A 16,957-nucleotide genomic window follows, 5' to 3' on the forward strand; every position below is an offset into this window, starting at 1 on the left:
AACTGAGCAGACGGCAGCAGAGGCCGCAGCCCCTCCCGAGGCTCGCAGCATCCTGCATCTACTCAGCAACGCTGAGTGCCAGCATCCACCCTCCTGAGGTACAGGAACAAGGCACGAAGGTGGGGACACCAGAAACGTGGTCCCTGTTTCAGATGGATTCATGGACCCCCGTTAAACCCATCTTACCATTTTGTGTCTGCCCAGGATTTTAGGGACACACTTTGGTGCTGTGGCTTCGCAGGCCCCCTACATCTCCGGGCTTCGTTCCCCATCAAATGACCTTAAGTCTGTCCCTAAAATCCCTAGGACGAAGCCGGTCTGCTTCTCTCTGTTCTGCACATCGACGGCGCCCTCACCGCCCTCCCCATCTGCTTCCTGTGTGACTCACTTCAGAGACAAAATGTCTTCCACACACAACAGCACGCGAAAAACTATTCTGTTCTGCAAACATTTCAGACTAGCAAAGAGGTCAGCTGGGTTTGAAATACCACAATCAACTTTAAAAAAAAAAAAAAAAAAGACATGCTATATCTAACTTTGTCTCTTTGGACCAAGTGAGGTATTTCTTTAAAGCAGTTCTTCCTGTCACAAGTGCTTTCTCCAGCTTTCCTTAAGCCTTTGCACCCTTGTCCTTCTATTTCTACGTAGCTGACATGGTGACCAGTCTTAACGACAGTGAACTTATTAACCTTAAGGACCTTATTTTCTACTTTGGCCTTTTGCTACACAGTACAGTTAACCAAACTATTTCCAAAAGTGGCTATACCTTCCAGGAGGTTCAAAAGCAATATTCTGACTTAACCTGAAAGCTGACAAGGCCTGGCTGCTGGGCAGAGAGTTCTGCTCAGTAAACACTGGATGAGTGAGACACCTGAGGACATGCTAATTTTCTTAATATCTACCATGTCTTATCTGTCAGTGAAGCTCTTTGAAAGGAAGAGGAAGCCGTTCAATTTGCTTTTATTCTTCCTTTTCTCCCTTTTGAAAAAAAAGAGGTCTCTGATTCAGAAAGATACACAGACCACTATCATCCTTCAGCTCATTAAATTCATGAGGAAGGAGTCTGCAAATCAATTTGAGATTTTCTAATGTAGAACCATACTGGTTGTCACGTGGGCTGTGGTCCCTGACATATTCAAGTTTGGAATTAACTCATCCAAGAATTTTTAAAAACATTGCCACAGATTCAGGAAAAGAGTTACTGCGCTGGAAGACCTGTACTGGTACTGAGGACTGCCTCCCGGCTTTTCTGTATCCCTCGTGACCAAGTTAAATTCTGAGCCGCGAACCAAATACATCAGAAAAAGCCTTGTAAGCTATTCATTTCCAAATCAATTTACGTGAAAGAAGGAAAAGAACTTCTTTCTTATGCAGCTCTTCCCCAGTGGCTGCTGAAAGCCAGTTACACCAAATGATCACACGTATGACCCTTCGGTGAGGCTGCATGAGTAGCGGAATAAAACGTTCCCATTTGAAAGTGACTATTAAGCAACATACAGTTAATACGCAGGTGTCATAAAAGGTCGAGCAGGAGACGGACTATCAAGCGTATCACCTCCAAGTTCAACTACGCCAGCAGCGAGGCTCCTGGCTTGAAAATGTTACTGTTCTTTTTAGCTCTGATGGAGTGATTTCCACTTAATTTCATTGCAGCGGACTCCTTTTTAATTTGCATGAGGCCTCCTGACAAAGATGAATCCATGGAGAACCACCATTACCTCCAGAGAGACCCCTCCTTTGCCGACAGGGACAAGGAGAGGGCGCTGCCTCCAGGGCTCCTGCAGAGCACAGCGGGGACCCTCTATGTCCCTCGCGGTATCATGCTCACTAGCATTTCCTTTGCGATGGGGAGGTGAAGACACTCGCTGGTCCTCCCTTCCTGAGAACACACCTGAGGGTAACCCTCGTCAAATGCACCTTCATCGTAACTGAGTCTCGTGCAGGTAACAGCAGTCCCCAGCGAGCTGCTCCGAGGCTGGATGGAGTTATTATTCGCTGTTTTCACCGTGACTTATTTTAAGAAAGGTGAATTAAAAAGTGGCCAGTGCGTTAAGTTCTCATGATGCATATTTTAAGTAAGGATTTTAAGACCAGACAATGAGCTGTTCAGAACCGGGAAAATACAGTTATATTCCAATTCTGAACAATGACAATGTGTTCCATCTAGAAAACAGCTCTTATGAGATAAAGATTCTTGACCATCAGAAAAACAATTACTTCGTTCATCTGCTAATCAGAGCTTCCTGTGGTGAGCCATGAATGAATTACAGGTGTGCCAAGTCCCTGGGGCAGCCAGCAGGGCTGTGGCAGTCAGGTTCCCGAGACCGGTCACCTGTGGTAGTGGGCAGCCTTCTTGGCTTACCCCAGGATGACACACAAATATTGTCACTTTCCCCGTGTGCCACCACATGAAAAAGGCTGGGGAACGCTGCACTGTGTAACAGAAAAGTTATCTGGATAACAGACTCTAATCCATTAATGAAGTGTTACTATTAAACAACAGAAAATCCTTTGAAATCTCCCAGTGACAATTAGATTGTCTGATGTTGACAGAGCTGAACTCATGCACCAGTGAAGGACCGTTTTGCAGTAAGAATCTACTGTCTGGGAGTACAGGAACTAATAACAGAAAACAATTTAGATAAACTCAGATGGCTACTGAAGCCTTCAGGAAATGGCACTGCCACCGTCTCTTACACGGACCACTGTGAAGAAGGATCCCTGCTCAGGAGACACGGTAGACAGTTCACGAGCACGGATGTTTAGCAAAAACTATAGGTTTATTTCCATGTGACGCAAAGCATCACCTGGAGAGAGTAAAGCACAGCCACCGAGTTTCTCTTTTCCACACGCTTAGCCAGGTCTTCCCGACTCTCCACCCTTTCTAAGTGTTCTAATTTGTTCTGTGAATTGAACACCAAATAATATAAATGATTCTGAGAATGGTCTTAAGGATGGGAAATCCCATTCTAAATAGGATAATTCAGTCAGACGTTTTCCTTTAAACAAAACTAGATTTTGTTTGTTTTTAATTAAAAGAATAGCTGGCTAATCCAATTCCCTTAATTTAGGAATAAAAGAAGCCGCTTCAAAGAACCAGCTGCAACCGAAAGCTTTTAAGTGTTCTTTTCGACGGTACCAGTCTTCAGTAAAAAACTGATAGCCGTGAACATATATAGAACAGTCCTTCCCATCTCGAACTCTCAATTAACAAGAGATCAAATGAATCCATAGAAGTCAACACTAAAAGGGATTTAAAAAAATATTTTTGTACTTTTTAAAAACTCATCAAAACATCCAAGACATGCTAAATATAGTAACTTTGCTTTTAAAATGTACATTAAAAATAAAAATAAGCAATCAAAATGTACCCTGTAAACTGCACAGTAAAAAGCCTGAGGTTGACTTAGTCATGTAGCCATTTTTGCCAGAAAATGATACAGCCGTACAGAAAGGAACGGTGCTCACACCCTACCCCTCTCTACAGCATGTTGTCCCATGATACTTCCACTGAAGAAAATCTAGAAATTCCTCATCTGGAAGACCTGACCATCTCTTGGGAAGCTGGAAGACCATGGGACAGGCATGTTCTAAAACTCCAGGTCAAACTCAAGGTCCTGTAACTCCCTGAACTTCTAAGTGTCTGCATGAACTGGACCAATTCCAGATATTGATTCAACTCACTGAGAACTCACACGTACAAGTCCTACTGGACCCTGGATGCCGAAACCTACGAGCCCTGGAATATACCTGGATGATCATCCCGGAGCTAAAGCTTGGCCCAGCAGCTTACGAAATGGCAGTATTCACAAGCAAAAGGAAAAGCAAATACTTGAAACTCATTTCCATGAAAACACCACGACTGTACTCTGCTGCGAGACTAAGGTGCAAAGAAACCAGCCAACGGCATAAGAATCAGGAAGACGGCAGCAACTTCCAGGGAACTAACTGAACGCTCAGGAGGCCACATCCCAGCATTTGACAGGCTTTGCAAACACCCTTCAAAGGTTATCGGTCAGATTCGGAGTGGCAGGAACACTGGGTCGGTAACAATTCTACGTGGGCTCAAGGGCATCGCCAGCGCGAGGACTGACCAGGTCCATCATCTTGAGTCCCTCCAGCAGCTTGCAGTTCCTGTTCTTCAGCCTGTGGGCTTCGTCAATGACCACACAGCGCCAGGGAATACTCCGCAGCTCAGGACAGTCAGTCAGAATCATCTCAAAGGTAGTGATGATGGCATGAAACTTGTAGGACCCCTTTATCACTCGACCCTATAGGAACAACTCTCGATTATTATTTAGCATTAAAGATTACTTTAATAACTTCAAGCATAAAACACATGCATTTATTCCTTTGGGGACACCTTTATTTTAGGCAACACATATGGTCTGTTTTCAAGGTATTTTGGAGGTTTTTTAAACTGTTACAGTATAACAGAGTTTTGACACCTTTCCTTTTTAAAGGAAGTTTGAAAATTGTTAGTAAAATTTCCAAGCCAGCTTCCTCACAGATCCCATGCAGTAAAGTGCCACTAGGCGTGTCCAAGCCAGTCACATCCCACAGACTCCGAAGGGCAAAAGGCCAAAGGGATCATGTACTAAGCCAACTTTTAAAAAACTTTTTACTTTTAAATTTCATTTATTTATTTATTTATTACTTTTGTTAACTAATTTTTTGCTTTTAAAGTGCTAGCATGAGGAAAACACTCAACTCAGGGTAAAACTTAAAACAATTTCCCAAATCTAAAGATCAACACCAAAGCAGACTTCAATTTTTTTCTCCTTTAACTATTTAATTGTAGGTCATATTTTCCACTTCAGGCAAACAAATGTATAAAACAAAACTCTGTCTTATTTCCAGTTACAGGACTGCCATTTAGTGTAAACTATTTATTCTTCCTTCTTTATCATTTGTAATGCTTCTCTGTCAATAGCAAAGAATAACTCCATGTAAATAACTAGAATAAGTAAACAAACAAATGAACAACAACCATAGCAATTGCTATTAGGAGCCAAGCATAAATCCTTCCCTTTGAGTACATTTCATTCAACGTGCCAGTATCACATGCCTAGTATTTTTCACTTCAAGCAATAACAAATAAAACACACCATTCTTTCTATTCACATTTAATAACTCCATTCTTTGTTTAGCTTTCTCTGAGGGCTTGCAAAATAAATCAAATTAGCATATCAATGCATTAAATGATTTTCAACAGTCATTCAAGGTAAAAAAAAAAAAATTTCACTCATTCTAATTTAATAATTAGAATGACCAAGGCTATAAAAATAAAGAGCCAAAATCATAAGATATGGCATTACAATACAAACATAAACTGCAGATTTTGCAAATTTCTCAATTCTGCAAAACCTAGATCTTCCCCCCCTCCAAATGTCCGAGACTCTTTAACATCCAAAGCCTGAAGCTGTACATGAGGGTAAGGAGTGACGCCTGTGACGCTTTACCTGGGGATCTTTGAAGTACATTTCATACAACTGAATGGTCCGACGACTAGCTTGACTCCCATGATACACAACCACGTTCAACTCTGTCCAGGTCCGGAACTCCCTTTCCCAGTTGGGGATTGTGGACAATGGGGCAATTACTAAAAAAGGGCCATGGATTCCTTTCAAATATATCTCATAGAGAAATGTAATGGACTGGATAGTTTTTCCCAAACCCATTTCATCTGCTAAAATGCAGTTTCGCCTTTGGGAGGGAAATAAAAACAAGGAGAGTTTAATAAGTACACATACTAGACAGGGTTTTATTTTTACAAGCTGACTATATATTTATTATATTCATAAATGCAAATCTTAGATGTTCTCTTAGACACAATAAAGTACATTTTCAAACAAAATGCTCTAAGACATAAAAATTATTTCTTTACACTTTGATCAATGTCTGTATTAGTATTTGTTGAATAGACAGATATGAAGCATCCTTCCAATGGCTGCTTTTTTAAAATCATTTTTATTAGCGAGCTAAAAATGTTGAGTTACAGCTGATTAATATTTTCAATAAACTACAAAGGAAAAGAGCTGTCTAGGCTTTTCAAAAAGTGAAGAAAGACACGTTGTACATACATGTTGTACCAATTGAAAAGTAGCCAGTTTACTCCCTCCAACTGGTATTCCCTGAGTTTGTTATTGTTTTTATACTCCCTGGAACTCTCCGATTTCTTCCAATCATCAGCAGGAGGTCGCTCCTGTTTCAAATATAGTAAATCCCATTAGTGGTTTCTCAAAGACCACACGACCACGCTATTTTCAAATTAAACCCTCTGCCATTCGCCAGTTCTCACCACACGCTCTGTTTCCGGCTCCCTGGACATCAGTTTCTCAAACTCTTCGATCTTCGCTTGATCTATGTCCTGCCTCAGCTCCCACGTGCTGTCCTCGTAAGGCAGCGAGCACCACTTCACCAGATAGTGAGTCACAGGCTGGGCCGGGTGCAAACACAGCAGAGTTGGATTCATATGAAAACCATGTGCTCTCCTTCATTTATGCACAGACACTGAGCAGCAGCAACAGTAAGGAGCAGTTGGCAGAAATTTTAAAACCATGACCATTGAACAAGCAGTCCTTGGTTACAGAGTCTCAAGTCTAAACTGGAAATATTATTGAATATTATTGGAACAAATTAATTTTTATCAAAGCCATTCACTGGTAAGGAAGGTTCAAAAGCCAAAAAGCATAAAGAAATAGCTAGAAAATAACAAAGCTGATTTTGAGCCTTATTCTTATCTGTGCAAATCATCAGTGTCTGATTCAGACTTAGATGGTTAATCATCTTAGTGTGTTTACACATTTACCTAATTGGCTACTTTCTTAAAGAACGAGAAACAGGCTTGAATTTACTAGGATTGCTGCCTTTTTCTTAAAGAGACACTGCTTGTATCCAACTGCTTTAAAATAATGTGTTTGAGCTCTAGAAGACTAGAGAGCAAAACATTTTGGATAAAGCAGATCAACACGATTTCCTCTGGGCAGATCAACATGATTTCCTGTCTTTCTTGTAGAAAATATTTGAGTTTGTTTATCTTCATTTCAGGACCAAGGTACACTGACCTGGTTGTGATGTTACAAACATTTGCTGTACTATGTAAATATACTATGGGGAAAAAATTTTTTTTTCAGTACAACTAAAGCAAAACTAGGAAAGTAAACATCATGTTACAGATACAGTCTTTGAAACATCATGGTCCTCATGATAGAGTTTGGAGTAAAATGGGAATTCACTGCAAACTCTCATGAGACAAGGAAGATCCAAACACTTTATATAATTTAATATACGAGAAGTTAGGATGACAGAACACATTAAAAGCATGGTGGATGGGCACATCCTTACTCAGATACAAGGCTCAGAAGTCACTAGACTTGACTTTACTCTTACTGCCTCATCAACTGTCCTTTACAAGCTTGCAGAGCTTTGCAAAGCAACACACGCATGCCAAGACTAGAATCTCACAAAGAGAAATATTTTATATTATCCTCTGCGCATCACATTAAATGAAGCCCATCAGTGTTAAGTAACACTGAACTTCATTCTGCTACAAGAGGACTCAATTATATAATTGAAATTATATAATTTTGGGGTACATCATAGATTTATACCAAAATATACTGAATTCCTTACTGATCCTATCTGGAACTGTGCAAAATGTCAAAGTATTTGTTTCATATTGAAAAGTGATTCCTTTTAAAAAGCTCTCAAACTCAACATAAAACACATTTACTGTTACTATTAAGCCCTAAAACTAATTGTAAATCAATAAATTTCTGTTAAATTTAGACCAAGTATGTCATAATCCAAGGCTCTGACCAGGAACAGACCTAGGATTCCATGATCATTCTCCATAAACACACATAAGCTGTCTGAGTCACTGCCCCTAATACAAATGATCTTCTGTTACCTCTCCCTGGTCATCTGTGCTACGTGCAAAGTCCATTATCCGGTCAACCTCCACATAATCTGGATTAAAAAGCTCATCTTCAATCTATATCAAAGGAAACAAAAAGTTGAAATGTTTATGTAACTCCTGAGAGTAAACACTATTTCACTTTTCATGGGCAATAATATTTGGGGTCACAGCCACACAAAATTTATATATGGCAAATTCTATTATATCAATTGAAATGCTACAATTTAGCAAAATCATTTCCCCGTGAGGAAATCAGACTTCTCAGACTTTGTTAACCGGGTCTTTTAATTACTGTGTGAAACCTTTTTACTGTGAGAGAATGTTTAAGAATATTTTAAATGAAGTGTGAAATTACAATTCACTAATGAGCAATCCGAAAGGCCTATGCCGTGCAATGCATTTAGCATCCTTGAAACCACAGCTCACAGTGAAGAATCAGAGCCACGCACAGTAAGCGCTGGAGCCTTGTCACTGTTGGGAGTCGTCCGATGTCTCGTAGCCGCGCTTGTGGAATGTAATTCAAAAGCTAAATACACCGAGACCAGTGAATTCCATATTTTAGTGTGAACAGAGCTATGATGTTCAGTCGCCTTTGCCAGTCAATGTGGGCACCTCGTCTGAATATGGTCCCGGTGTTAATCAAAGTGTTCTAATGATTTTTTTTCTTTGTACTGAACATAGGGCGTTTGGCTAGAAGTATTAAGGGTAAAGAAATGAGGCTTAAATAATTGGCTTATTTAGCCAATATATTAACACTCTTTACAAAAGGGGGGTAATACTGCTTGCCTGCAGAATTATCTCCCGTAAAGGAACAGAATTCGGCTCAGAGGGAAGCTAAAGACTAAGCCGTACCTTGAAGAAGTCAGAGTCAGGTGGCTTAGAAAAGAAAAGACGTTAGTATATGTTCCTAGAGATTAATCTATCAGTAAGACAACGGCATTAAAACGCTCTGCAGAGACATACTAGCCGTCCCTCAGACACTGTCCGCATCCCCGCAGTTACCGGTTCAAGAGCTGCTCCCCTCGGTCGGCTCGGGGGTAGCAGGCAAACGCGGGGCTCCCGTGCCCACTTACAACACCCAGGTGCGGTGCTTTGAACCGTGAATCATAAAACAAAATCAGAAATACCAAAGTGTGTTTCAACCGCCTCAGGCCTTTACATAGAATTCCTCAGTAAGGCAAAAAAATCATTGAACTGTTTAGTTAATTTAAAATGTTAACATATTAAATGCACTGGGCTTGTCAAAGCTTCCAGATTCAGGTATACGATACCTACGCATTATTCACATACAGCATAAAAACTAAAAGTTTCCATAAACTGGGTTTTGATGAGAAGAGGTCTCTTTAAGACAACTTATTCTTAAACAGAACCTTTCACTGCTGAATTAAAATCCTTAACTTTACTCCTAAACACTCTGTCCTTCAAGCAAGTAATCTATGCCACCATGCATGTGATGCCATTTCCAATTTCAGTAATTTTTTTGAATAGAGACTTAAGTTGCCACGACTTAAAGGGAAGCCTGAGGTGAAAAACGGGATGCGAAAGCAGCCAGAACTAAAAATCCCAAAGGAGCAGGACCATGGAATATCTGAAGCCAGGAGCACCTATGGGACACGACAAACAGGTGGGATGTGTGGGCCTGTGCATGAGTGTGTGCATGTGTATGTGCGTGAAAGGGAGAAAGAGGGGAAGGAAACTGGTATCCTTCTCTGCTAACCCTCAAATCATCTTTTCAGACCCAAGTTCATGCTACTTCCATTCAGGACAAAATCTAAGATTTCTAGTTGCCAAGCTACCAGTAAGATAATGTATTTCAGCCTTGGTAGAGGTGAGTCACAGAGAGAGACTCAAATAGACAGGCTACATGTCCAGGGCCAGGCACAAGTCCCTAAAGTGCATCTGACTCTTGGAAACACAGTCAAATAAATCTAATGAGCAGAAGAACCAGGATATAAAGATGGGCGGGGGGCACTGCACTCTTTCATTTTCCTACCACAGATGCACAGAAACATGAGCAGAACAGATGGTGTCTCTTTCCAAAAGGAAGCTAATGATTTCAACTTGCCCAATGTCACAGACATTTCACTTTAGTTTCATTAAGAAGGGCATAAAAAATAGAACTTCCCAGTATGATCTTAGAAACTGCCCTTCCAGAGAAAAAAATCACCTAAATACTCCCCTAGACACGAGGAGTGAGTCGCATCCAAGTAATTCCATTCCCCTCAGTGCTGACTCCTATGCTGCAAAGACGCTCTAGTGCCTGTCAGAACGCAGCAGACGCAGCGGACACGCAAGTCTAGTGCAACAGCCACCAACCTGACCTCCCAGCTAGTGCAAATTTCACAACATGCCTTTGGAGGGGCATGGAAATCAGATTCAGGGAGAACACAGACTTGTCACCTGAGATGATAAGGATTGATTTTATGACATACAAGTCCATCCCTCAACCCATCTCCAAAAACAGGTTGGGGGGGGGGGTGAAGCAGATTGTGAAACAGGTATTATTTTGCATCAAATTTTACACTTCTTTACAGTTTACATTCTTTTAACTCCTTTATGGAGAGGAAAACTAATAAGTCAGCCAGTTTAATCTTTCCATGTGAACATTTCTCTTTTACCTCCTTGAGGCTGTAAGTAAAATTGAATTGGTGATCACAAGCACCTAGACCCCAGGAAGCAGGTTTGTGCGAGCATTATGTTAATGCACCTGACTCCGCCAGAGGGGAACGGGCACCTATATAAAGCCTAACATATGCAAAATAACCTTGGATAAAGGGGGGAGGCAAAGATATTAGATGTTACTCCAGCTTCTATACCACAGCACACCATTTGTGAAAGTAAGTTTAGCGAACTCTCTGTAATTAGACACTGACTCGAACAAAAAGGATTTATCACACATCTTCCCTTCCAAAAAGAAACTTTTATATCCTAGAACTTTTCCTTAATCCTTACTGTACAGTTTTTAACCCGCTAAATCTTAATAGAACCGTTGTCTACTTACTTTTCTCACTGTCTATGAACGGTACTTCCACTACAAGATTTAATCACACCATCATATTTCCACACACCATCATAAGGCCCAGTGTCTCCTAGACTAAGCAACAGGAAGAATGAGAAATTTCCTGTTTACAAATTATTTTAGCAATAACCAGTTACCAATATGCAAGTAACAGCACCAAATGAGGCAAACTAGTTTTTCTTAATAATTTACTGACCTACAATTCAAAATTCAGAACATTTTAATACTGTAAGTACTTAAGAAAATTAACCAGGGTTTCCATACCTCTGAAAGGAATTTGTTCTGGCCCTGCTTTGCCTTAAATCGTTTAATCTTTTGCTGAATTCTCTTATCTTTTTCCAGATCTTCTACAGATGCCCACTGACAATGAAGATATGAGCTAAAAGAATAAAATAACACACATGAAACAGACAGAAAACAGTTCATCCTTTATTATTCACATTCATTAATCACTCCAAAAAAATCAAACTACACAGATAATTAACAAAATAACCTGTTTAATTACTCATAGAGGCTGCTGAGTCACATTTGATATAGATATTACTGTCTGAGAATAAGAAAAGAAAATCAATAACAGCGCCTAAAATTTGCCTTCTGTCCTGAGCCTTCAGCTCTTACCCACTTTCCATTAAAAAAAAAAAAAAAAAGGACCTAATAACAAGCTGTTTTCATAAGTGAATGGATCACACTTCAATACGAAACAATTAGCACCACAGGGCGGCCTTATTATGAATTGGTTTTGAGCCTTTTATCATTAATTGAGAAATAAAAGGGTTTTGTCAAGTTAAAAAGAATTCAAATTTAAAACAGCAAAGGTAAACCTGACTTCCCCCTTCTAGAGCAACTGGGGAGAAAGGGGCCACCACCAGCTCTCTGAACAGCCTTGCCCCCAGCAGGCTCCTGATCAGCTCCCCTCGCCCAGCCTAGCTCTTCCAGGAGCTCTGAGATGGTGGCCCTCGGGGTCCCCTGGGAATGTTCCCCTCCTTAACGTCTACCCTCTCCAAGGACTGGCTAGTCTCCTCCCCTCCAGACTCACCGCAAGCCCGCTCTGAGCAGGTGCTGGGTCCTCTCAGCCTCAATTTGAATACTCCCCACCCTTTATCATCCCCGAGATGCACAGGGACACAGGGAAGATTTTACTGTACCTCTGACATTCTTTTGTTCGGTATTTCAATATTCTTCTGTACCATCATCCTCCCCCTGCCCCCCGCAATAGCCTCGACTGCCTCTTATTTCTCTTTCCGGTGATGACATTAAAAAGAAATGAGGTGCTTTCAAAATCAAGGTACTACTACTCTTAGAAATTATGCAGCCACTATAAAATATGCCAAAAATGATTTAAGGATCTGGAAAAGGCTTATGACATTAAGTATCATATCATTTTTATTTATGTAACGTCTAATATGCATTTGCATAGGTAGGACCAATTTCGTCCTACAATTGAGGGAGATGAGGACTTTAAATACATATGCCTTGTAAAGACATGCATTGATATAAACCCTGTACACACATACACACAGTGCAAATAGACTAGATGAAAATGCATCCAAATGTTAGTAATGGGTGGGTGGTTAAGATTGCAAATATTTTTTCTCTACTTTCAACTTACATTTTCCAAGTTTTCAATAAATAGTACACAATACTGTTATCATCAAAATCAAATAGTATAAAAATAACCTAGTCTGGTCTTCTAATCATTGGACAGAAGGTGTGTGTGCCATCAGCACTGCTGGCTTGGCTGAGGTGCACATGCACTGAAGGACCTCCAGTTTGGCCGTGAGGTGGGCACAGACCCTTCAGCAGTGGGGCCCAGCCCTGCTCTCCCTCCTGTCAGCTGGGCTGCGCTTTTCAGTCAGTGACTCTGCCTTAACCAAATGGAAAAAGGCCACAAGCTTCCCCACTAAGATGAGAAACAAGGCGAGGACGCCCACAACCTCCACCACTGTTCACTGTCCTATTCAAGGCTTCAGCCAAGGCTGTCAGCGCAGGGAAACAACAGAGGGGTGGTAACTGGAAAATAAGAAGTAAAACTCTCTCTATTTACAGATGACATGATTGCATAACTGGAAAACCCTAGAGAACCAATTAGGAAACTAATTCAAATAATAAAATAAAATAATTCGGTTATGTAGCAGGATACAAAATTAGCATACAGAAGTCAGTAGTCTCCGTTCACACAAACAATAACCAGTCAGAAGACACAATGTTAGAGAAAAACCTTTTTTATAAAACCAACAGATAGAATACTTAGTAATAAACTGAGTAAGTGTGTGAAACTTGCATAAGGAAACATTTAAAAACCCTCCTAAAAGGCAAGAAAAATCAAGCTGAATCAACTGGAAAGACACCTTTGTTTTTAGATAGCATGACTCAACAACGTAAGTCATACATTTGTAACATAACACGACGCAAATAAAAACATAAACAACCATTTTAATGGAGCTAGGCAAGTTAACACTGGACTTGCACATACATATAAATAAATATGCAAGAACATTCAAGAAAACATTTTATAAAAGGAAACATCCTAGGGGAAACTCAATGAACCAGATATTAAAATACGCTATAAAGCCTCTATAAGTAAAATAGTGCGCTACTGACTCAATGAGGAGACAGACAGATCAAAACATTAGAATAATGTATCTAGATAAGGATCCAAATAAATCTGTATGTGCAGTACACACACGATAGAGGCTGCATTCCAGATCATCGGGGCAAAGATGGACTTTTTATAGTAACGGTGCTGGAACAATGATATTTGGAAAAGAAGAAAATCAGAGTCATGCTTCACACCACATGCAAGAGCAAACACCTGAATCAAGCACCTGAACAAAGAAACGGAAGCCACGCAAGTACTAGAGGAGAACACGGCAGACGCCTCTCCAGCCAGTCTCCTAACAATGACTGAAGAGTCAGGTCTGATAAAAGGAAAGATCAATAAATCTAAACTATACAAAACACTTCTTTAAACTTATAGAACAATAGACAACAATAAATAAAGTCAAATGGCAAGTGAAACTGAGGAAAGATGGTTGCAACATAGGACACAGATTCAGGACTGATAACCCTCACATATAAAGCACTGTTAAAAATCGACGGAAGCACAACAGAAAAATGGGCAAAAGACCTGAACACACAATTGACAGAACAAGATATAAACATGACCATTAAACTTATGGAAAGACGTTCTACCTCACTCACAATAAAAGACAGCACTAATTAAAACCACACTGAAATATGACTTCCCACAAAACGTGAAAAACCACACCACCTTGGAAAGGCTGTGGGGAAACAGGATCCCCCATGCAGCCCTGGTAGGGATGCAAACCGACCCAACACTTATGGAAGGGACTTTTGCAATATCTGACAGAACTACAAATGCATAGCCTTTTGATCTAGCAATCCTGATTCTAAAAATTCACCCTGAAGCTATGCCTCCAACAACTCAAAAATATCTAGACATGAGAATACATTCTGCAGCATTATCTGTAACTATAAAATATCAGAAGCTATTCAAATGCCCGCGTACCTAGGCGATTGTCTGGATGAGCTGTGATACAGCCGTGCACTGGAGCACAAAGCAGCTGTCACAAAGAATGAGGAAGACCCTATGATGTTGAGTAACCTCGGTACATACACTACTGTGAAAAAAGGCAAAGTGTGAATGTGTCCTGGGAGGGGATGCTTTTCTTCTGTGTTTAAGAAAGAAGGTGAGATAATTTATAAAATCAATCAATCTGTCTGTCTGTCTGTCTGTCTGTCTATCTACCTACCTACCTACCTATCTATCTGCACATTCATGCCAAAAATTAGAGAAAGGATAAATCTGGGATTGATGAGAAGGTAAGTAGGAATGCAGTGGAAAGGAAGGGAGAATGGCACCTTTTCTTTGGGTACCATTTTGTGTACAGGTCTGACATTTGAACCATATTGCTACTTCATGAACTTGAAAAAAAAGAATAAAAAAGAAAATCAACAAGCATGAGGCATGGGCTAAAGTGGAACATATCCAAACAGAAACAAATGAACCACTATACATAAAGACAGATTTAAAAAAAAATTTCTTCTGTAGAGCACAGGGGAACTATATTCAATGTCTTGTAATAACCTTTAATGAAAAAGTATATGAAAACGAATATATGTATGTATATACATGGCTGGGACATTATGCTGTGTACCAGAAATGGACACATTGTAACTGACTATACTTCAATTAAAAAAATAAAAGAAAGAAAGTAATGAACCACACTGAGTATCAAACAAATAACACAATCACACGGAAGAGGGGCAGGGAGAAGAACCAACCTGAGGAAATGTTGAAAAAAGTATTTAGCCTCTACATTATCAGGCTAAAGACAAAAAACCCTAAAATACTGAACAAACCCTAGTTTAGCAGGCTTCCTTTTCACAGAAATATGGTCTAGTCATTCTGAAACCACTACCTGTATATTCTAGGACTGACAAGTATGAAAATATATCATGGATAATAAGAGCCAGGTTTCTCGTGGTTGAAAGAAGGGAGTTATTAATATTGGAAGGGGAAAGAATAGACAGAATGGATCGGGTAGCACTGAAACACAACTGGAAGCATCAACGTAAAGGTGTTGTTTTTCACTGTTGTTAGGTAGGTAGGTAGACAGAAGGGTATGTGTGTAAATAATATATGTGTGTATGAAACATAGATGTATATATGTTACATGTACATACAGATCATACATACACACATACACGTGCATGCCTTTTCCATTGAGAGGCCTGGAAGCAATTGCTCCCCAGCAGCAATGAGCACACCTTGTAGCCAAATCTTGGTTTCTAAATGCCCTTCTCCAGTAAAAACCACCAGGGCTCCTTGGAGAAGTGACCAACTGCAGGATTTAAACAGGGAAGTTGCAAGATGAGTCAAGAACATCCTCTGGTGCCAGAAAGAAAGGAAGTGCTCAAAGAAGGATGGGGACAAGGCAAAAGGAGGGAGAAGCCAGACTGAAGGGGTTCCCGCCAGCCAGATCTGGGATAACGTAAGCAAAGCAAACGCTGAGATGAGAGCAAAGAACTGTGATCCACTGAATAGAATGAGATTCCACAAGTCTATGCAGCTGTAAATCAGCATCTGGATGAGAAGGTGAAGCTCCTCCTCACAGCAGGAGCCCAGCTAGCAAACACAGAAGGAGCCGTGGAACTGGCGAATCACCACTAAGCAACCGAGAAAATGACGCTAGTTAACAGGCTCAGAGAATCCTGTCACAAGATACTTTATAATTATAAGAAGAAAAGCAGGAATTTTTTGCACAATTTTTACAATTTTTTCTGTAAATCTGAAATTATGTCAAAGTGAAAGGTTAACAAAAACTTTTAATTTTATGGAAACTTCAACTTCCCTTAGCTCTCAACACCACCAGAGAGGAAAGCTGTTTTTTTTTAGCACTGCTTCCACCTCATCTCACATGACTGACGAAGGGTGACCCCCGGCTGCAGTGGCGGCGCCTGCTCAGGGACCTGGGCACTCTGCTGGGGTGCGGACAGGCTGGATGAGATGCTTCCCGTGAACTGAGCACCTCAAGCCCCACCACCCGCCACACACCGACCGGGGTGGGTGTCATCCTAGTAGTGCCGTGCTTGGCAATCGATACTTAAAAGGCTTTGCTTTCTTTTTTCTTTCTATTTTTAATTTTTAATTAATTAATTAGGAGAGGTAATTAGGCTTATTTATTTATTTAAATGGAGGTGCTGGGGACTGAACCCAGGAGCTAAGCATGCGCTCTACCTCTGAGCTATACCCTCCCCCTTAAAGTGCTTGGCTTTAAGTCTGCTTTAATAAGCCCACCAGAGAACTCCGTCTCCCTGCCTTCCTCTGTCCTCTCCTCTTTACCTACTCTTACCCCTCTCCTTACAAGACTATGTGAAACCGTGTCTTGTGCATAATTTCCACAGGTGTAAACTCATCATGGTCTGAGCATAAAAGGATGACAGCACCTAAGTTTCCTGAGCACGTTTAGTCTCACTCAACTCTCACATAACAC

General features: G+C 40.6%; 1 protein-coding gene across 1 annotated transcript in view; it reads right to left on the reverse strand.

Annotated features, from left to right (window-relative positions):
• Positions 1–16,957, reverse strand: part of CHD7 (chromodomain helicase DNA binding protein 7) — a 115,399-nt gene that overhangs the window by 35,983 nt on the left and 62,459 nt on the right. Inside the window, 6 exon segments of the mRNA XM_032470074.1 lie at positions 4,095–4,271; positions 5,463–5,706; positions 6,084–6,205; positions 6,302–6,439; positions 7,913–7,996; positions 11,205–11,319. Of these exon segments, the coding sequence (XP_032325965.1) occupies positions 4,095–4,271; positions 5,463–5,706; positions 6,084–6,205; positions 6,302–6,439; positions 7,913–7,996; positions 11,205–11,319 (880 nt within the window).

Source organism: Camelus ferus, chromosome 29, assembly GCF_009834535.1.
Source record: "Camelus ferus isolate YT-003-E chromosome 29, BCGSAC_Cfer_1.0, whole genome shotgun sequence".
NCBI lineage: Eukaryota > Metazoa > Chordata > Mammalia > Artiodactyla > Camelidae > Camelus > Camelus ferus.